This window comes from Opisthorchis viverrini (genome assembly GCF_000715545.1).
Source record: "Opisthorchis viverrini unplaced genomic scaffold opera_v5_536, whole genome shotgun sequence".
NCBI lineage: Eukaryota > Metazoa > Platyhelminthes > Trematoda > Opisthorchiida > Opisthorchiidae > Opisthorchis > Opisthorchis viverrini.
Genome location: NW_008752200.1, coordinates 29,861 through 52,998, shown reverse-complemented (window position 1 = coordinate 52,998; position 23,138 = coordinate 29,861). Strand labels below are relative to the sequence as shown.

Here is a 23,138-nt window from a genome sequence, read left to right as displayed (position 1 = left end):
CTTGACAGTGAGGTATAGAAGCCATTACCAGCACACTCAGCTGCGCTGGTCATTGCCGTGTTCCTGGTTGGGGACCCCGAGACGGGCCACATCATTCCCAGACATGTCCCAGTCGCCCCCTCAATAAAGCTCATGCATCCAAGCTATTGCCTTCAGTGCATAGTTCCCTTCCCAGTTCCCCTCACTTAACAGTCTACCTACAGGTCTTTGTCACTCCATCAGCTTTTTCCTGCAATGCGTAACTACCTACTCCCCCCAAATCATCGGCGAACGAAACTGCGGCAGCTACAACCACTGTACTACACGTACACGGTTGTTACAGCTGACAAGGATGGTGGTGATGATCCACTTTTCCTGGAATTCCTGCGTTGACACCGATCATGCGCTTGTCCATTGCTGCATTTCATCGCGCATTTCACGTGCACGGAATTCTTGGTTTGCCATTTCGAAGCTCGGTGACCTAGACCAACAAACAACCGGGCCCTCTAATGCACACCGACTGGTTCAACCTCGAATGTTAAGGATCGCTGTGGTGAGAAATCCAAAAACGCTACTCAATGCTGGAAGTTCTGCCTGCGGTACAACCCAGCCAACCTCATACAAACACACTGATAGGACCGTTGCTTTGCCGGAGGCCTGGCTACAGATTCCTCTAGGTTATTAGTGCAAATGACAAAACCATGCGTTTTGGTGTATGCCTTCAACCCTTTAAATGCAGTGACAAGCCTGGGTAAAGGCGCCAGAACAGCTGATCGATGCTTCAGATCCACGACGTATTAGACAGCTTTATCTCTGAATAGTTTTTGTCTCAACGTCATCCTCTCCCCATTTTGGTGTTAATCATAGTATGAATTCTGTTTCAATGGGTTAATGGGGCTCTGATAGTGGTGTCACCAGGGCGTGCTGGGAACCTGGTTACCTAAAAATGCCACATGGGCGCAGTGACGACGTCCCAGCGGCTTCCCCAACGGTTCTGCTTTCCACACCTTCACCCTACCTCTCAGTCTGCACCTGATGCGCCCTTGAACAAAAGCTGTGTGGCACTAGGGTTGTCGCTGACACACCTGACAAGCATAGCCCAGATACAATGGTTCCTCCGTGCTACGACGTCCCCGGTAAGTGACCCTCCAGACGCTGGCTCAGCTGTCGTGGTGACATGTGCAAGCTCAGCCTTCTTCATTGTTCCTCAAAATCACAAGCGCACTGCATTCAGACCGGTAGAGTGCCCGTAGTCGGCTTGGAGTAGGAAACCGAAGTCTCTTTGATTCTCTAATTGGCATTCCATTCCTTTAGAGACATGGATTCCTGGTTAAGGATCATTGTCCATCAATGTATCACAGATGAATGCCTCCTGATGGCCGTGCCACAGCGGCCCAACTGATAACTCAGGCCTGCACGTTCTGGCTCTTGCCCTTAGCGAACACACTCATTACGCCTTACTCTCTTGGAAGTAAGTTTCGTTCAGGATTGCAGCAACTCGTTTCAAAGGCCATCTAGTGGAACTGGTTAACATGGCCTTCTGCTCTCACACTTCATCCAATCTCGTTTAAAGATTATTTCTACAATGAAGTGCAAATGTTGGTGAACCATATACCTAACATCGATATCCTGATGGTTGCGGGCGAATGGAATGCTGGGGTTTAGCTGACATCACCCGTCACATCCTTGGATTGTTGTGCCCAGAAAGACGCTGTGAAAACGGTGGCCGATTGATTAACTCTATCGACCTAGGTCGCTCTCTTTTCATTATTAGACTTTATTCAAATAAATTAACATTGTTGTACGTCAGTGAAGCCCCAATGTTCTTTTGGTGTTGCTGGTTCCAACACCTTTCCAGCATCCGAGAAAGCATCTACCCACCTGGTATTCCAATGACAGTCGCACTGCTTTCCAAATAAATTATGTCCTGGCGGTAGCTCGGTGCGCATCGTCCGTTGAAGACTGGGTCTAACCGAGGGGCAGAAACCGGGGATAACTTCGATTTCGACTATACACCTACACAACGGATTTACATGGGTCACTTCTAGAAAGAAAGTGCCTTTGTGCATTTGTGATCACCAGCCAGCTTACCGTCAAGTTATCACTTCGAGTTCGACGTATCTCCGTCGAAGAATCCTGATTTTGTCTGAAGATGTGCATACCACAGGCCTCCACATTACTGTTAGGCTCACAGTTTGACACCACAAACATTGGATCTTCGAAAGCGTCATCTGTCTCTCCCAGCAAGTTGCCGGGTGTGCACGACTAACGCTTCCAACTTCCGCGGTTTGTCAGAGATTGCTTATTCTATGTATGAGGCTGCAAACTTCGATGATTGCCATAATCTTTTCCCGGCTGATCCGTCGCGCTTCAGGTCAGTGGCAGGGTCAGGAAAGTAGTCATCGAGACGCTGATGGTCAGCTGAAAACTGACTATGAGAAAAGGTGAAGCGATGGACTGAACACTTCAGCTCACTCACCCAAATACCATCTACTCACCACAGCCGCCACAACTTCCACATCATGCACCATCGATTGCTGTGTCCTTAGTTAATATTAACCGATATAATCAAGTTACTGGAGAACAAAAGGTCTCCAGAAGAAATCAACATGATTGTCATTGACAACAATACACGGGTAATACATACTGGTACCGTAAGAACACGAGGAAAAAAACCTTAGTAAAATGTGGAAAGAAAAGTAAGGGGTTAGGATTAATTGCGAAGAAGCTTATGTCCTTAAGGAAAACGATTCAGTATAAGATGCATACCTTTAGACAGCATCAAAATAAACACGCCTGCGCATCATGTCAGAACAAGGCACTATTAGCGGAATCAACCCAGCGTCATTTTGCATACCTCACCTGACATGAGCCCAACGCACAATGACGGGCGAAATTGAGCTGAACACTCCAGCTGCGAAATGACAGAATGTGCGCTACTGAGGCCTATTGTGTTCCATGTCCTGACCACCTACAAGCAGGACCTTATGTGCTCCAACCAGGAAGGTGCGAAGATCCGGCAGCACCCAGTTTGACAGCGACCATAATAATAATAATAATAATAATAATAATAATAATAATAATATAGTTCAGCTGTAACACTTTCGGTGGATAGCTATCACTTCATCCGAAGGAAGCACAAGGACGGAAATACTGCCAGGTTGCTCGAGCCTAAAAGGGAGCAGTCGAGATGTAGAGGTCGGGTTAGAGCTACGGACCATCCGGTCAGTCGATTCGCGCTCTAACCACTGATCCATCTCGAGCTCAGTCTGACAGTAGCCACCTTAATTCCACGTTGCCATATCATGGACTTTCTCCCGCGAAGTTTCCAACAGCAGTCACTCAGAACGGAAAACAACGCTTCGGTAGACGGTGGTCTGGCACATGCCCCAACCCCACGTCAACCTGCAAGGTTGGTATGCTGTTCTAAAGAATTGGATTTAGTTCCAGGTGCTCACTTACGCACCACTTCATTACGGACTCTCTGAAGCCAGCTTAATGTTGCTATGGTACAGAAAGACCGGTGATCCAACTTTTGATCGGAGGACCAAGTCCCACAACCGCCCTCACAGTTGTCTCTTATACACGAAATTTTAGCTTCAGCGAGGTTCGGCTCTGACGCTATAAATTGCACTTTCGCGAACGCTGCTCGCATCTTGGTCATCCGTTCATTAATTTGATCTCAATAAGTACAGTCACGGTTTATGCTGCTACCATACGGCAGTGAAGCATTGGTGTTGAACACTGATGTCATGCTTTCGTTGATGATGATGATGATATGCTGCTACCAAGGTACGTGCGTCGATAAAATCCCCATTTTCTCTATTCTGAAGTTTCCGAGAAGCACAAGGGGAGGGGAAATCTTGAAGTAAGACTTCACTTTGAAAGTGCAAAACGCACACATGGGATCGCTTCCGATATTTTGGTTAAAGTACTATGAGCGGACAAGTACTCGTCAAACAACATAACCATGTCATCCACATAATCCCAATTCATTACCCTTTCTTCAGACATGATTTCGGTACTGAAATTTATCGTCTGGAGTTTGCTCCGCATAATGACGTCAGTGACAAAACTGAACGAAGAAAGAGATGGATACAACCCTGACGAACTAGTTGTTTGGGCACTTCTGGTTAGTTCATTTTGCACTCTAACCTGACCGTGGGTATGAGAATATATGGCACGAAGAGTGCTTTTAATTTCCAAGGGAAAGATGATAGGAAAGATGATCTATCAACAGAGTCGAAGGCCCCCTTTAAGTCGAGGAAGTCCGCAATTTTCGACGTGAGACTTACACTCCTGTGATGGGAGCAGTCGGTTCGGGTACCTTTTCCGAATACGGGTGCGACCAGTGATTAGCTCCAACTCTGAAGCGCGTTCTGTTTCTCATATACTTATGAGTAACCTGGTCAAAGCGGAACACAGATTTTCATCCAGATGTGAACAACGTTTGGGTGGCGAGGTGGCTCAGTGGTTAGAGCACGAACTTACTGACAGGAAGGTCCATGGTTCAAACCGACCTATGCGCCTCGACTTCTGTCTTGGCTTGGGCAACCTGGCAGTATCGCAGTCCTCGTGTGACCTTCGGGTAACATGGCAGTTTGGCATTGGCCACTGATGTGTCCTGATTAGGCAAGGCGGCCGATTTTCGCCGATGTCTTTCGATAGCACAATTGATTGGGTAATCTAACCTACCCTCAACGAATTCCTCGAACTACCAATTAATCCCACCGCATGGGTCATGGATCTTGACTATATTTTTGATTTCTTCATTGGTCAAATGTGCAGATTATTCTTGATAATGTAGGCCTTTCTGCTTCCTGGTTGGACTAGAGATACATCTTGCGAAAACTAATTTCATTACAAGCATTTATGTCCAGTCTAGTTCATGTCTGACTGAAAGTCCATAACTGAAGTCTGTTCTAATTATTTGGGCTCCATCTTTATCCTTAATTGTCAAGCATGATAAGTGATAGGTGTCCGTATCGGCAAATCCGCTTCATGAAAGCGCACAGAAATCGGCCTTCGGACGAAGCCCTGACTGTCCAATTCATACAAACATATGTCTGTGACACCTCGACTCTCCGGACTAACAGCCTTCAAACAATCGGAGTATTTAGTTACTGGTGATTAAAGAGTGCTCCGTGGTTAGAATGCGAATTTACTGACCGGAAGGTCCGTGGTTCTAACCCGAACTCTGCCTCTCGACTCCCCCTGTCCAGGATTGAGAAAATTGGCAGTATCCCAGCCCCCATGGTGGCATGGCAAATAGGAACCGAAGGAGTGTTACAGCTGAGCGATTATCAACAGGTAGATGAACGCCATATGCCAGTAATCTGGTGGGACTCAAGCGGTTCTTGTACTCTCTTGCATCCGAAGTTAAACACGCTCATCATGTAATCACAACGCGTCTCACTTTTGGTTATTATCCCAAAAGGATCCTTTTTATTGCCTCTGGTTCGCGCTGTTCAGTCACCCTACTAGCCACCATAGACCATGGAGAAGACAGTAGGATTACTCATCGTGTTAGCAGAAGATGGGTAGTGTGCACAGTACAGGACATAGATCGAATATTGCTGATTTCATGAGGGATTTTCTCCGTGTTTATCAACCAACTAACCATTCGCTTTCTCCCCTTTCCGCCTTCAAAAGCTTATGTTAGTCAAGTTCCGTTCCCATGCAGTTCGCCTTGCGTGGTGCAGGTATATAGTACGCACGAACTCAACAGGCGCCCTTCGAACGCCGTTCTACGATTTCCATATCTCACACGGGGCGAAAATTGTTGATTTTTGTGGATTTTCTCTACCCATACAGTATGCGCAACAGAACATCCTTGATAGTCATAATTACGTTCGGAAGAATTGCGGCATATTTGATGTATCCCATATGCTACAGGTAATTTATAGCCATGCAACATTTTTGATCAAATCGCCTTTCTTACTATGCATTCCGAATTTTCTTTCAACGTCATTTTAACACGCAGATGATTCGGGTTCAGATCGTCGCCCTTTTTACACCATTCGCGTTTCTAGGGTATAGGGCCGTGTCTTTATAAGAAACCCCAATCTAGTTAACACCTCGAAGAGAGCTTACCTAATTCTTATTTGTATGTTGAGAGTACAGCATCCTGTATGCATAAAAAACCCTTTTTAATTAATTTGAGTGGAATGTTTTTTGCTATTCATTTTTGGCATCGAGACAGCTCACTGGTTAAACCCTGGCAACTAGGCACGGGAAAGACATTACAGCTGAACGACTGTTATTACTACCACTCCACGAGTGATTGATTCTAACTGTATTTTGATCGCGAGGTACAGCCATATAGACCGTCTCGCCATGCCCACGGAGTGGAGCATCATCATCATCGACAGCATGAAGTCAGTGTTCAACACCGATGCTTCACTGCCGTACAACCGTGATTTATTTGAAAGCCTTATTGTAAAGAAAAGAGTAAGGGTTGACGGGGAAGGGAGCCAGGAATAAACAAATAGTCATTCTTTTTAATGTCCTACTCATAAGGCTGCTGAAAATCCGTCGACAGCCCACGACCGGTTTCGTCCTTTTTGGGGCTCATCAGGTAGGCGCAGTCCCCGGGTTTCCGTCAACCTTATGTTCTACTTGAAACCAAATTGCACGAAATTAGCGAATATACACTCATTTGCAAACTAATTTGTTTTTTTTTTCGAGAGACTCACCTGGAACCCAGTTGAATCTCTCGTTTATGATGTTCTCAGGCAGGTGAGTCTCTCGAAAAAACCAAATTAGTTTGCAAATGAGTGTATGTTCGCTAAAATAGTCATTCTGTTTTTACCCAGCTCACATCATTCGTTTGGGTTTTCGAATGTTAGTAGTGTGAGTCTCCTGATGGGCTCTCTATGGAACCCTTAGGTTTTTACAGGAAAGATCAAGGTTGTGCATTGTTGCAAAGTAGGTCAGAGCTATCGAAAGAGTTTGAGTATACTCATTGGTGACTGTTGTTGGACAGGACGCATAGCTCGAACCAAACAACGTATTAAGTTAAAATGAAGTGACGACTTACTTCCTTAGATAGTCACCACGGGAACCCTCTCCCTGGAATGAGAGGACATGATCAAACAATGATTTGTGCAACCGGAACAAATCTTGTACAGTCTCAAACGTTACTTTTTCAGGAATAATAAACATTCACTGGTGCATAAATGTAAGGGGCCGAAACAGTTTTCTTGCTCCTTGTTTTTAGAAAGTTGACTGTTGTACATGGGTAACTGGTGCTAGTCTTTGCCCGAGGTATACCGCTGTTCTCCATTGTTCTTCCAAGGTGAGGATTCATGGTGCAGATCGGCTCTATTTCATGGAGTCTCTGACCTCTTCTGATTTACTCAACCTACCTCCTGGAACTGGAACGCTCTCCGTCTACCTGAAAGACGACGGAGGGATACTGGATGATCTGATTATAAATAAGTGCACTGAACCGTACCTTTACGTCGTCTCAAATGCTGCTTGTGCAGAAAAGATAACCAGTCATCTAAGGGTAAGTGGAATAAATAATCATGGTTTTGCTTTAGATGAAGCAGATTGAATTTTCACAAAGTGGGAAAGATGCGACGGTGGAGTTTCTGGGTCGATATGCATTGTTGGCCGTGCAAGGTGAGTGTTGTTGAAGCGAAGTCAAGACAGATTACCCCAAAGACACTCAGGTTACACTTTAAAACTAACACATGATCAAGAACGAATTTTCAACCTAGTGTCTGATTGTTCAAGTTCCCACAATTTATGAGGGGAGTCAACATCGTTCATATTTATTGGCCAGAAGAGTCCTTGTCTGATTGCATGCCAGTTGTGCGTATCGTCTGTGCAGAAGTCGCACAAACGGGAAATTGGTCGTCGACCGTTTATCGTGTCTCTTTACCTTCCAACCAAGTGTACCGCTGACAACGTCGGGAACAACCTTTGTGACACCTTGAGTGCCCCGTTATAGCGAACTAAAAACGCAGACATCACTTTGGTTGCGAGGGGTCCGAATGCACAGGTGGATAAAAGTAACGCCTCCAAGACTGAGTGGAATGGTCAACTTTGATTGGACTTTGTATTTACGGATAACGGTGGACGATTTCTTCAGCCGTTTGTTGACCACATTTATATACTTCTGGCTGCAGGACGCCCGCAGCCACAGGACCAAACTGACGATATCAGCGTCAGTTACCGATGGCTTGGATAAGTAATCGACTGTCGCTTCTCTCTACTTTTCAGGGCCATGCAAAAAGCGGAAGACTAGCTTAGCAACTGAGAGACTCGTTGCTTCCAAAGCTGCATGCTTTTATCCGAACCACCTGGACTCCTCCAGCTTTTTCACCGTCTGGTGCAAATTCGTACTGGAGCAAGATCCCCATGTCTTGCACAGTGTTGAGGGTTTCGCTTGCCGCACGGCAGCACACCAACTTAACTCAAGAACTGAGTGCCGGGTAGTGGGACTGCTTGGTTCCCTTCCGCATCCCGTTCCTTGTTATCTTTCGCGTACGTGGTGACTTGTCGAGTTGCGAATGGCGGTGATTCCTCCTGTCGACGCAGCGTGTGTTTCTTACTCCAACAAGGAATTGCGGATTGTAGTTGAAAACCTTACACTACATGTGGACAGTGAATTCAGGGTTCAGTAATAAGACTAGTCATGAAAATTTTCGTTAAAAGACATCCAACCCTGCTAATGAGACAAGCACGGGTGTTTTTTGACTGTCGATGACGTGTTATTCAGATTAAACAGATGTTCATCTAGCCAGTTATTTGGGAAACGATAATATTTTCTTCAACAACGGATGATTCAGTACGTTTCGAGTTCGCCGGCTTCTCTCATGTGTGAGGTTATATCAGACAACAATGCACCAGTGCTTCCAAGTACTCAGCCGATTGACAGTAAATACTTTGAAGAGCCGAAGATAGGGCACCCCATGAGTCTAGCATTTCAGAGAAGTGGCCAGTCTCTTCATTGGGATCCTCTTGAAAGCGGTAACGGTCAGTGTTTTTGGACTGTCTGCCTAGTAAGGAGCGTTCGCCTAGACACATGTCACCCACAACCTATTTTTTCATGTCAACTCACCATGAAGCCGTTAAACAAGCCGTTTCAGATTTTGAAGATTCATAAATGCCTTCTGTGAAGTCACATATAAGGCTCCGTGTTGCCGAAAATATGCTGCTTCTTGCTTGATAGATAAAGGGTTCACAGAAGTCACGTGGTCACGCGTTGCCAAGTTTTTACCAACACCTCCATAGTGATTAATAAATTTTGTAGCGTCCAGGGGGTCCTAGAAAAGGCTGTTTCTTTTTGCCGAAGTTGTCTTCGTGAAACTACTCATGCTTTTTGTATTTACTCACTTTTTCAGGTCCCGAATCGTACAACATTCTGAGGCAAAACACTGACACCGAAGGTCAGCGGATTCTGGACAATCTCTACTTTATGGAATCGTCCATCATCCCTTCTTTGTTTGGTTTGAATGATTCTTCAGATCCCATCCGAATTACCCGGTGCGGTTATACTGGTGAGGATGGCTACGAGATTAGTGTCCCTGACAAACTCGCTTTGGAACTTGCCAATCGTATGATGGAAACCAGGCGTGTGAAACCTATCGGGTTGGCTGCGAGAGATACATTACGACTTGAAGCTGGCATGTGTCTGTATGGAAACGATCTATCCGAGAGTGTCACGCCGGTGGAGGCTTCACTCAGCTGGCTGGTGGGTGCGTTTTAACTTTTTTTTCGGATTGCAGCGTTAACTGTTTGTCGACCACCGTGGAATTTTCAGCTTGGAAAGACAAAACCTAAGTGGTCTGGTGACATGTTAATCTGTGAGAATCCGCATGTCAGATTCATTGTCTAAAGCGGAGTGTGCATTTTGGCGGGACAGTTCCTCTTGCTTAGCAATTGTTGAACTTACGCCAGCCTCTCTGTCTATACTTTCGGGTGATTGTGCAGTTGCTACATCGGTTTTGCCGGTGCTGGTGTAGTCCTAGGTTCACGAACGAAGGGTTCATTGCCCGAGTGCATAGCTGTAAACAGCCGACTCTGTGCTGTCTGATTTTCCACTTTCCTACAGCATATACTGAACGCCTTTTGTTTATAATGTTCATCTATGCATCAACGAACTGCAGCTCCGAATCATTGGAGCTTGATAAGCCACATGTTCGAGGACCATACCAGAGCCGACTATGAATCGCACCACAAGCGGCCTCCCCTGAGGACATTGATTTTAACTAGAGTGCGGTAACTGCGGTTATACGGGGCGCCGGAACCTCGGTTGTTTTGTTTTCGAGTGCGTGTACGGAAGCCATTGGATCTCAGAACGGTCACTACTTAATGCTAGACGCTTTATCCCCTCGGGCACAGAGTTGTGATCGATCTGGGGAACAGAAGAATCCAGTGCGGAATGCACGGAATTTGTTCTAGATAACCCACAAAGCATTCTCTGATAGGCTTTCCATAAGTTAGTCGAACGTAATGTTGGGAACTTAGTACATTATAATGACCAGCATTTTGATCACCAACAACCGTTTATTTGCAGTTTGCAGCTGTATCTGTGTCCACTCTCAGTTTGAGCATTTGATGAAGTATTAGTATTCCTTTCTGCCGTGAAATGCCACCTGACTGCTGGAACCAAGTGTTGTTGTCCTGCCTAAATTGTTCGTGCGTATTTGTGAATAAAAATACTGTTTTACTCAGATAATGTTGCTTCTTGCGCGGAATATCAGCCCGGTTTTTTTACCCTCATTGACTCGGTCCTCGAACTAATGGCACGCACTAAACCCATGTATCCGTTTTTGGACTCTTGCCTTACCGTTATCTGTGCGGAATCACATGTTTTTAATTGAAATAACAGAATGAACGCTGGTGGTATTTTGAAATTGAATACATTGTTCCATCTTCTCTCAGGTGTAACATTGCTCCCGTCGTTGATATACATGTCAGTTACTTTCAGAGTTTCGGTTATCACGACTCCCTATCTTGATTTTCACCACTGGATTGATGTGCACAAAAGTTTATATGCTCCTCCTCGCTAAATGCATTTCACTAAGTGAATTTTTTCCGACGTCAGGGAAGCGAAGACGCCAAGCATCTTCTGACCCCCCTATTCGCGGTGGCAAAAAAATATTGGCCCAGTTGAAAGACAAGGCGCAAGTCTCCGAAAGGCGGATTGGGATTGCTGGCGGAACAGGACCCCAAGCTAGAAGTGAGTGTTATGTGCCTTCTTAGTCATTTTTTCTCTGGAGGAGTGGTTCACGAATTTTATCTCCCGGAAGGTGCCAAGATTGCAGATACTACAAATGCCGTGGAATTTTACTTCTGAGGACTTCTGAAAACTTCTGACTTCCTTAGCAGTGCAGTTTTTCTCATCGTTCGCGTTCCATTCGATCATGTTCCTGGGAGGATGAGACAATAATACCACTGACTTAAACCTTCAGAGAATCAAGTATGCAGAACTTCGGTTTGGCTGGAAAATCGCTTACACAATATCCTAAAATGAATGAAGTGTTCGAAATTTACGCCAAGTGACCCACTGTGACCTACATGCATGGCCCACATATGAACCATACCTTGTTTCACCTGAACCATAGTCTCGACTCATCATCATCATCATGATAGTCAGTATGACATCAGTGTTCAACACTGATGCTTCCTTGCCGTACAGCCATGATTTATTTGAAAGCTTTATGGTGAAGAATAAAGGTGGACAGGGAAGGGACTTAGTGTTATCTTACTACAATCATTCCGAGGTGCCTACAACTCCGTACGCTCACTCAGTCAATGTGGATAGAAACTGACAACACGAACGCCATGGACAGTACAAATCACCTGTCGCGGAAAAGAGTGTGTTATTGTGATTTCATAGTTTTTTTCTTGACTGTGGACTGATAGACTGGGTAGGCTTCTAATGCCTTCGTATCCAAGACAACGTGCTGGTCCCACCCATTGTACAGTTACTGTCTTCGATTACCGACAGAATGTAAACATTCGTACCAGAGACTCCCTTGTGTAAGCTGATCTCAAACACCCGTTGGTCTGGCTTGACAGAGTATGAATGTCCTTGGTTTCCGTTGGCAATGACTTGTTTCAGGATATCTGAATTCCCAATCATCTCATCGCTTTCCACGTGTTACATCATCATCACCAGCTGTAAGAACCTCCAACTTGCCGTGCGGTTGTTCTAGCCGCCACACTTTCGTTGAGGTAGGTAGGAATCGCAGACGGTAGCCGACACAATTGATGCGTAAATACAGAAGCACATACTACACATTTATTTGGCATACACAAAGACATCGATCCGTGGTCCATCTCCAAACACGTATGGGACAGAGTCAAGATACTATTGCTGCTTCAACCATAGTTTATACTTCACTTGTGTGCATTTACTTGGCTTTAACCCTCAAGGTTTCTGGCGCCTAATTTACAACAGACCCTAGAGAGGCACATTGTAGATGTCACTGAGGTATCTAGAACCAAGGAGTTCCCGCTCTGAATTCGCTATTGTAGGACGCTTTTCATTACCGGATGTTTTGACCAATTTCAACAGAACTGTTTACGTACTATGATCCATTGTTTCGTACGTTCCTGTGATACGTGTAACGGTTATTCAGGTGTTTTCACTTTCGATCAATAGCTGTCTAGCGTCTAGTATCAGTCACATATACTCCGATTTTCTTCATCGGTTATACAATTCGTCAGACTCCAACTTATCCGTTCGACCAATCAAATAGTACTCGCGCGATGTAACGAAAATTCATATTAAAAACCGGTTTGTTTCGCAGCATTTGGAATTGGAAACCACCTCTCAGACAAACTACCATCTGTGCTCGACTAAGTGAAGCAAGTGGGATTACCTTATTGCAGAGCCAACCGTGTAGCTGTGTTTGGTCATTGGTTCTAACAAAGTTTTTTTTACGGCAAACAGATTTCGAACAGTCTGATAAAACACGAGGGTTTTCTTCACAGCCCGGAATTTCAGGGAGAAAAACAAAATTGTTTGGCGTATCAGAGAAAATCGTTAAGAAGGCCACTTTTACACTTGTTTTTTTCTGCTGTTAATCCAGTTAGGTATGATGAGTTCCACTTGTCATTTCCACGGGTTACACTATGTTTTGCACATCGATTGACGTTTTTATACCCAACTCGAGAATGCATCACATTAAGTCCGTTTCAGCAAGGGATGCCTGTTGACATGGCGTACGGATGTTAAAGGCTGCTACTTAGATCAGGTCTTTTGAGGTTAGTAGGTGATTGTTTTGGTTTATTTTTCTGGGCGATGGTTGAGAAACGGAACAATGGCTAGGGGGCTGGCAGATTGTTTGCTTGCACTCCATTGTACGATGTGTTGGGAGGAAACGAGGGGGAAGCCTGGTGAGCGAAGAGCTGCACAGTCAAATGATACTTCCCGGTTGCCCAGGTCGAAGAACGGGGTTTAGTTAAGGTACTCAATCTTGATCCTTACTCAAAAGTCTGAGCCACGAGGCAGTGGAGGATGTAGGGTTTTGTTCGGGGACCCTGCCTCTAGCGTCTGACTCAAAAGTCTGGACCGTGAGACAGCGGTTGTTAGGGTTTTCTTGGGGAACCCTTCCTGGAGCAAATGACTCAAGTCTGACCTACTTGGCTGTAGGGGACCGGCCCGGCCTGGTGGCGCAGGGAGCAAGGGCATTACTGCCTCACTCCTGGTGCGGCTGCCCACAGCAGATACCTTTTGAGCAGCACCGGGCTCTTTGGTGTTGAAAACATTTTGACCGTATTGAATAATGTGCCGACGGTCACGGCCAACCGTTGGACGATGGGAGTGTGCGTTTTTCGGGGTCGATTTTTTAACCCGTTCCTTCTCGGGGAAGACAACATCGCTGCTTCTATAAATATAGACATGCTGATTTCCTGGAGGAAACACCTTACCGCCTTCACATGACGATTTTACCTCCAGACCACCTCGTAATACGACTACTCGTAGTACAAAGACTCGCTATTCTTCGTCGGGCTGCTCCCCGTTGGCCTTGGCATGGTTGGACCTTTAGGAACTGAGTTGCATCCAGTATAGCCCGCAGCACAGAAGCCCGACTACCGCAACTAGGTGACATCTTAATGTCGTTGATTTTCATATGTGGAAGTAATATATGGTGTGTCATATCTTTTGATAGTTGCGCTGTGTTCCTTTACCTTCCTTCCAGTCTGTCCGGTCCTGAGATCAACTTCCTCAATATAGCGCCTTGTTTGTGGGCTACTAAGATTCCTTTTTGTTATAGTAGCCTTGCTGGGAATCTAAATATGTTCTTGATGTACGGAAGTACCAGTCGTTTTATTGGTTGATCTCGATGTTCCTGTTTTTGTCTTCAAACTTCTGAATAGCAAACAAATTGTCCAGCTCAGCAAACAAGCCTACAGTCATCATTACACCATGAGAAATCAACTTCCTATTCAGTCGTAGGTACATGTATTGGTTACAGGAACTTCCGATTTTCAGAACCATTCACTGAGTTCTGGGAGATTGTCGCGTCCAGGATAACAGAAATGGTGTTCTGTTGACACGAACCAATTTCTATCAACGGAACAGCACCAGTAGGACACACTAGATTTTTTCGGTCAACTTCGTTGATCCCAGGACCGAGGACGAGATTGTTCATAGTCGCTCACGTGAGCGTGATTACTGGAAATGACATCCATTGTATTAGAGTTGTCCTCAGGGAAAGTTTTCACAGCTGTCAATTGTTGCGCCCCTAACGAACACCAGTATTTTGTACTGGTTTATTGCTTCCTTTTGTGATTCTAGCATTAGGATGGAAGCACACACCACAGATTCATGTGAAGTCATATACTCGGTTGTAAATTAGAATGGTGCCAAGGTTGGGCTGCACTCACTCGACAAGCTCCAAATCCATAGAGAGATGTCGAGAATGTTTTCACCAACCCTGTAAATAACGCCGTGAAAAACTCATTGTTGCACAGCATGTTTATTAACCGCAACACCAGTCATGAGACTTGGAGCCCAACTTTACGAAGGCGAAAACCAGCCAGTGTGATAGCGTGAGGTTTTGTGGGAATCAGGTCGTGCTATCTTTTTATCTGTCTTCAGACTTCCTGGCGCATGAACAAGCTGGATAGTTAATAAGTAGGCCCCTGTTAAACTTTGAACTTCGGTCCAGCTGAACCCTGCAACAGTCTTTTTACTGCACCTTCACTTGGATAACAGCATAGAGTGATGCCATCCCGGTTTACAAATGGGTGCCCATTTCCACATATGCATCTCTTAACCAGCTTAGGGGCTAGCTGGGATCCACATTACACTACTACTTCAGTTCAAGTAGTGTAGCATCGTTCCGATTTCAGGTGAACGCATACAGTCCTTTCCAGGTCGCAAAAATTGACCTTACTTGTTTACCAAAGGACACGTTGTTGATGTAATCGTGTGGCTTTTCTTGAAAAACCTGGTCGGAATGACGACGGTAATTGCCATGGTCGTAATACCGTTCTGGTCATGGGTGTATGAGGTCTAAAAAACGTAAACGTATTTGCAAATCCTCATAATATCTGGACGGTTGGGCTTTATGTTTTAAACTATGGTGTCCAACACCAGTGGTCTGCTTGGCCACAAGTTTAGTGACACTTTCGATGACTGATGTTACTTCTCAATAAGTAGTCTGTGTCCTTACATATGTGTATTGTGTGTGATACCACTGTACATACAGGAATGTTTTCCCATTTTCTCCACAGCCGGCGCGAAAATCTTCAGTGACAAGATAGACGGGCCGGTTGGTCAGGTGACTAGTGGATGTCTATCACCAACGCTGGGTCGCAATATTGCGATGGCTTATGTCAAATCAGAATTCACCAACCCGGGCGAGAAGTTGCATGTGGAAATTCGCCAGAAGTTGTACCCATTTACAGTGACAAGTCTCCCTTTTGTGCCCAATCGCTATGTAAGACGTCCGAAGAATAACTGATGCAAGTGCTTTGTAGGAATTCAAAGTCTTTCCAATTTGATGCAACTTTTTTGTCATAAGGCCTATTTGTGCCCAGATTTTTTCGATTCTTGAGAGCTGATTCATTTTTTCAGACAAGTTGATTATTTTCTATCCTTATTTTGATTCGTGTGATTTTTGGATAAATTTCAACAACAAAGTGGCTTCCTTTTTCTGTTGGCCCTTCAATACCTAGTGCGGCGACATTATAGGCATCCAAAAAGAAAGTCCCTGTGGAAACGGAACCTCTGCATCTCTTCAGGGAGCTTCCCTTTGGAGATACTCACTTTTATAGACTGTCTTGTTTTACCGTACTCCGTTAACCGTGGAGTTCATAAGTGTATTCCAGTCATGTATGCTGGTCCAAACACGTCTGAAATGTCTGTCGCTTATAACGCAGGGAAACTCTACAGTGAGTCGCTTCTCAACCTCGCTCCCTTCTTGAATTGATAGACAGGTGCCTGGACTGACAAGATGTGCATGTATTCCGCAGTTGTCCGAGTGTTGCTTTCGGTCGGTATTCTACGGGACAAGTCGACGGCCCTAAATATAGTGTTTCTTCGCGCTGATGTATCCGAATTTCAATATTCGATCCACTCAAGAAAGCTTTGTTCTCTTTTCGAAGCGATTGTTGCCCAGAGATTCCCGGAGGACAGTCCATAACGTGGCAACGTGAAATAAAAGCGATTAGGATTAAGCTAAATCTTTGGCGTGGTTGAAACACGAAAGACAAGTCAGTGCCGTTCAGCCAGTCCGTGGTATTCATCCACGTCGCAGTTGCTGATTCTTTTCCTTAGGAGGGTTAGAACTTGCTACTTCTCGGAAGACAGTCTAAAAATCTACCTTCGGATGTAGCTACCTAAGTGTATCTTCTCAGTAAAAAAAAGTTACGGTTGGAAAAGTGGTTGAGAATGGACCATAGTCAGTTCAACACTAAAGCATCCCAAAAATCGACCACCTTCCAAAAACCACTGCTGTCAGATTCATGTCTTTGGTTTTGCGCTGTGGTGAATTAGTTTAACCTTCCAGGTTGCCTATAGCCTGTGAGCACTGGCTATGAAAAGCCAAGTGTAGAATATATACCTGAAGTTGATTCCTTGAATTCAAGGCCATTTATCAGTTACCGAAGATTATTTTCAGTCCACATGACAAGGTAAAACTGACGGAGGTCCTTTGTGTCCAGATTACCAACGCAAAAGGCTGTTTAAACATAACGGTCTATGTTTAAAAAATCATATTCACATCGGAAGGGATGCGAAATGCACGAAAATGCGCACGAAACAGAAATAATTTAAAACTAGAAATTACAAGAAAGTTGATCAAGGTGTACGGGAAGAAATTAATAAATGAATAGGAACTAGCGGCAAGTACATGTGCGAACGATATGTCAAAAGTCCTCTAACCAGGGTGTGGTGATTTTGGTGTCTGTTAGGTGCTCAGCGATGTACATATTTATTAAGATGTATTCACAGAGTTCACATTTCCCCTCCGCGGGATTCCAAAATACCGAAATATAACTAACAGCAGTTGAAGATATAAGTAGTGATAAAAGATGAACAGGTCTCCTTCATACCCTCAAAGTTGATCGAAACCGAAACCGTTAGAAATGCAGAGGGCACTTTTTGTGGAACTCAGTATGGAAAGCGGTGCGAATAACTATGGTTTGCGTCGAAGAGAAAAGAAGGCTTTCAGCGAGCGCCTACGTCCAGAGATGCTGGGTGATCCGGGACCTAAACTGCCTGTTTGGTAATCAGGATCAGGCAAAATGGTAGTCGGTTGGGAAGCGTGGCGTACTGTTTGGGCCATGGTCATCTTCTCCGCTGCATCGTTGATGGCATCTGTCCAACGTTGGAGTACACGGTCGTTTGCTGTTTGAATCAAGTACTCTCGTCCATCGGACAGTCTCAGGCGAAACACACATGGTCTTTTTGTATAATCAATAGCCGGCTGAGCAGTTGCTGATACCAAGTTGATCGGGGGTTCGTTGCGCAATGTTTCGTCGGGTTTTTGCCTCCGGCTCCGATAGTCTTTGTAGACAAACAGCTGACCACGATCAAGCACCATGTACAGAGGTACCCAACTTCGGCCCGCACTTTTTGTCCGTGGCACACCACCAACATCTACTTCGTGTTTCCGCACCACGGGTCCCTCTAAGCGTGGTATGCTACCAATAAGCTGCTCACCTGAGATTTGCGCCCGACTGATTGAAGAATGAGACACCGAACCAGGCTCCTGACTGCCCATTAAGGATCCTACCGTGAATCTAGAGCGACTACTACTCGAGCTGACGGAGTCACCTCTTCCTTGCTGACTTAAGGGAGATGCTTGTTGAACTGCAGAATGCCCTTTGCTGGGGATGACGCCCATTCGATTTGTTCTTTCAGAGCTTGATCTGGAAAATGATCGAATGTTGTGGAGAAAAATTGAACTATCTGACGAAAGGAGACGAGACTAGAAAGTTGTCCATTCGGGAAAGCCTAACTATGAGGGAACCAGGGTTGAGGATTTCACTAGCAAATGTATAACACGTGTGTTAGAAGTAATATAGACGCATGGATTGTAAACACCTAATTTATGCAATAACCCACCCGGAGTCCCGAACTCTCGACCTCCTGGCTAGTAGTTTGAACACTCAACCATTCGTCCAGATTCAGTGGCATTCTGAGAAGAACCCATTGCTAGTTTTCTATGCTATAGATCCGATTCCTGTCGGACCGAATGGTCCAAGTTTATTCTGAACAATCTTTGGACCGTGACACATGCAGCATGTGAACAGTACAACAACAGACTTATGAAGCTACGTTGGTTCAACACGAATCAATTCTTTTACACTATCACAATTCCGTATTAGCCAGAAAGGTAAGTAACCATGGTCATGGCCTGATGTCCCATGGCGAACATTTTGGCGCATGGACTACTAGTAAGCCGAAGCACAGTTTAAACAGTTGTCCACTACTTGTCGCAGAAAGTAGTTAGATAAGTATCTGAGGTATGGTCCAGCGCGCATAAATTACGCAACAGGGTATCTTAACGCAAGTTAAGTAGGATGACGGCGAAGAAGGCCTTAGGCATAACTGACCTGGAGAGTTGAGAACCACGTGAGCCAGCTGAGGAACTTGGCGTTGATCTGGGGGTGAACTCTCTTGATCGTCCTGAACCAACAATGTCAGTGTCCGCTGGAATTGTTTTGGGACTGGGTTCTTCTTGTAACGGACTCTTACTTGAACGACGGGTTTGCGGAGGTTGTGTTTCCCCTTCAGGTGGTGTACGTTGGTACGGTAATAATCGGACGTTATTGTCAGAAACTTCGCGAGTCGTTGGTTCAGGTACGCTCGTTCTCCGAGGATCACGCGAGGAACTTTCGATTGGGATGATGGATTCAGACGCCAGGCGATGAGTGACCTCTTTTGTCACCGACACTGGAGGTGCGGCTGGTTTCGGCTTCAGGACCATTTTGGCCGACGATACTTGGCGCTTATCAGACGGAACTTTCGCTTTTTCGGTATATGGAACACTGGTCTGCTCTTGTGAAACCGGCGGAATCGTGGAGACCTGCTGGGGAGCTGGGGTGGAGGATAACTGCGTCATCAAATCCGCGGTAACCCTGGTGGTTGTGGGTTGGGGCTGCGGTGATGGCTGGATACGCGGAGGTACGACCGATGGTCTAGGCGGCTTAGGACTACAAGATTCTGACGCCTTGGGATGGGATCTGATATATTGTGGCAGAAATTCCTTGACAACGTCGCGAATTTTATCCCTTTTCTCTTGTTCCCGCACGGATACCTCTTCCGGTTTCCACTCCATAGCACGTATCTCAAGCTTAAATGGAATGCAAGTACGTTGAAAATTGAAAAATTCGCACTTAACAGATGTATAGAAAGTCCATAAGTTAGTACTGAAAGAAACCAATGGCACGTACACATGAAGGCGCATATGACTGTTGGTAATGTGTTGTAATATTGGTAGCTCGGGGGCATTAGTTGGTAATTGATCAGGTAGCTGTTGATCTGCTCGCTGAGCTTGGCAATTGATTTGCAAAGGTTTCGTCACCATTCGAGGAGACGTCTTCAGTGCGCTGTTGGTTGGGTAGTCCCTCTCTTCGTGCCCAACCAACAGCGCACTGAGGACGTCTCCTCGAATGGTGACGAAACCTTTACTAATCAGTTGCCAAGCTCGGCGAACAGATCAACAGCTACCTGATCAATTACCAGCATATGACTGTACCCATTGTCGTTGCCAGCCTGGATATGAGAGATAGCAGTTATGTCCACTATCCGTCGATACATAACACTGACACGAAACAAGCAGAAAGTTTGCTGGATATTCGTTGACGGGACCTGATGCTGAGCTCAATCGGTAGCGGGGTGTTAAAGCCTTCGTTGGCCCTATGAATAAAATTTCAACCTACATCCTGGTTTCACCACCAGGAAACATGACAAAATGCGAAATGATTCGCCACCGCTGGTGACTGCGATAACAGTCGTTGCTCGGCATCTGTATCTAGCTCATCGCGTTAAGCGATGTATAAAGTTAACGAGGAAACTGTGACGATACCGAAGTAGCATTTTCCCAGGCTTGATTTCTTATAAAGTACTTATAAGAGGAACTCTTTTTACAGAGGGACAACCTCATCCATCGGTCACTGCTGAGCACCTCTGGTGGACCACCCAGCTAGTGGAATAGTGGGTAGAACAGAGCGAAACAGGATAGAATAGCAGAATATAAGACTCGGCGACTGCATCTATCTGATGAACTCGAAGAAGGGCGAAACCAGTCGTGGGCTCTCGAAGAATTCATAGCAACCTTGAGCGTAGTGTTCCGTTACGAAATGAGATATCTCGAATGTCCCACCAAATAAAATAGGGTGCAGCCTTTGTACAATACATCCGGTTGAAGAATATCACAAACGAGATTCAGCTGGGATTCTGTTGAATCTCCAGTTTTCAAATGAACGCAAATTGCATACAATTTGGGTACAATTATTTATACTGTATCTGCTGGGTGATTCGAGGAAATTGCCCACAATCTTCAGAACAACTGAGACTGTCGTACGTTCGCCTATTCAGCATGTGATGCTCGGCTCTCAGGCTGATGTGACCCGTTCGTTTACATGTGTGATCCACCAGGCATAACAGGGACCGGGAGGGTGTCACACAGCTTAGAGGGTTTCTAGCACCCGGAAACGCACTTTGAAACCGAAGTTAATCGTACTCAGGATGGCCCATCAATTTAAATAGTATTTTTGAGGCCAGAATTGCATAAAGGGTTGCCGAAGTACAGAATCTCATGCACCAAATTAGGCTTTCTGCAACGTTTTGATTTATTTTCATGAGTCACTTTAATAATCTATGGTCAGGTCGGGCTTCATGCCGCAAACCTTCAGATAACCCACAGTATACACAGATTGGTTAGTGCTTATGTTCAGACATAAGTACACAGTCAAGCAGATTGTTTGCTGATGGACTTGTTTTTGGATAGAATTTAATTTTTTTTATTTCCGGTTACTTTCTGGTAGGAACCAAAACTCCCCATACTGCCAACGAACTGCTTTGATGTGCAGACGGAAACTGGGTGTACGTCGTTCAAGAACAGCTTAACCGAAACCGGAAGTCGAACTGAGCATATAGTATCTTCAACGATGTATCACATTGGAACACCAAATTCAGAAATTGAGCCAGTCAGCCTTCAATGTTCTAGGGCCAAACCTTACGGAGGTTAACCAGAGGAAAAAGGGAAATAATAAAACCTGGTGGGTGGGTGTTTAAACGAAGACTAACGAAAAGACGAAGTGGACCGAGATCTCTAAATATGTCCACCATCAATAGAATCATCTGTTCGGATGCCTGATTTCACTTGCAGCATATGGTATTCGATAAACTGGCCTGAATAATGCGAAATGAGAAACACCAAGCTGTTTTCTTCGAATAGTCTGTTGATTCATTGTCCGTTACTGGCACACAATATGGTAGGCTTTTTCCTACCTCGAGGTGATCTGACTCCACTGAGATGCAGCCCACTGTGAGCGTGAAAACCGCTGGTAATACTCCTGTATGTTATCCCGAATCACAAGTACTCTCCGGAGTTGGAAGTAACTGACAGTTGATATAAGACAAGTGTTTTTTCTGCTTGAGTTGCACTACCCAGATTTCGCCCAAAAGAATTGTTCGGAAGACAAGATCGGTCACATGCATTAACGAACGACCGAATGTAACAAGCATGCGGTCCACTGTGGTTACCAACACTAATGAACCGGTCGGCCATTTGTGAGTATGACACAACCTCTATCATTGCACTGCGGCTAAGGTTGTTAGCCGGATCGTCGGGTCACCAGCAATTTCCTGGCCGATACGAGGACTGTTCACATAAACATCTGTTCACAAAATGATACTGGACTTACAAGGCCCCAATAGAAAGGCAAGTGCGATTCGTCGTTAGCTGCCGTTGCAAGAGTTCACAGGAAGTGAAGCAGCTGTGGAGCGATTCTATAAATCTAGGTCAAAGGAAGGACGTTTTAATAGTCTCAGTTGTCAGAGACAGTTAAGTCAACCCCATATGTCGAGAGGGTCGGTCTCATCCGGGGCGATCATGTACACCGCCAAAGCTGTATAAAACCACCGCACTCTTGAATATTATGGCTCCCTACCAAATTCTTGCAGAAGTTAATGGAACCTTTGAATTTAGTGGACAAGCAATCAGATCGAGGAGGAAGCTCCATCTCATAATCGGAACAGCCAAGGCACCGAATCGTTGCAGAGCAGCCGTGCATAGACATAAAAAACATGAAGCGTTCGCAGTAAATAAACCAGCCACGATTCTGTTCAAGTCAGACAAATTTGGATCACCCCATTGATAAGACTGGCCTTGTCATTCATTCAGTAACGGTGTGGAATATGCGGTTGGCAACAACCTCTTCTTTTGCCATGATTCTCTGGAGATTTTCGGTATTCTCAAAAAACCCGTGGTCGTGTCACGCAGGCAGAGCATATAGATGCGTTATGTTGGAATAATGTATCTGCAGCCTGCACCTCGGTGTATGCAAAGCAGAGGAAAGTTGTCGAGGTTGATCACATCTGTTTCCTTATGTTGTTTCCCACCCGATATAACTGACAGTTTGTTTCCGACAGAAAACGCTGCGGCACAGATGGGGTGCGGTGTTATTTTCTCGTAGCAGACCTTCTCACGAGAAAAATCCGCCTATTTTATCAA

At 45.2% G+C, this 23,138-nt stretch overlaps 2 protein-coding genes across 2 annotated transcripts in view; one reads left to right on the top strand and one right to left on the bottom strand.

The window, feature by feature from the left end:
* Positions 1-5,634: 5,634 nt before the first annotated feature.
* T265_11633 (hypothetical protein) lies at positions 5,635-16,093 on the top strand (the record flags this gene model as incomplete). Its single annotated transcript, XM_009178339.1, has 6 exons — positions 5,635-5,874; positions 7,277-7,489; positions 7,524-7,605; positions 9,333-9,686; positions 11,039-11,173; positions 15,685-16,093. The coding sequence occupies 6 exons, from the start codon at positions 5,635-5,637 to the stop codon at positions 15,912-15,914; spliced, it is 1,254 nt and encodes a 417-aa protein (XP_009176603.1).
* Positions 16,094-17,196: 1,103 nt separating this feature from the next.
* Positions 17,197-23,138, bottom strand: part of T265_11632 (hypothetical protein) — a gene marked incomplete at both ends in the record, with an annotated part of 32,462 nt that continues 26,520 nt past the window's right edge. The window contains 2 exons of the mRNA XM_009178337.1: positions 17,197-18,324; positions 19,012-19,751. Coding sequence (XP_009176601.1) covers positions 17,589-18,324; positions 19,012-19,751 — 1,476 coding nt within the window. The remainder of the gene's footprint in view (positions 18,325-19,011; positions 19,752-23,138) is intronic.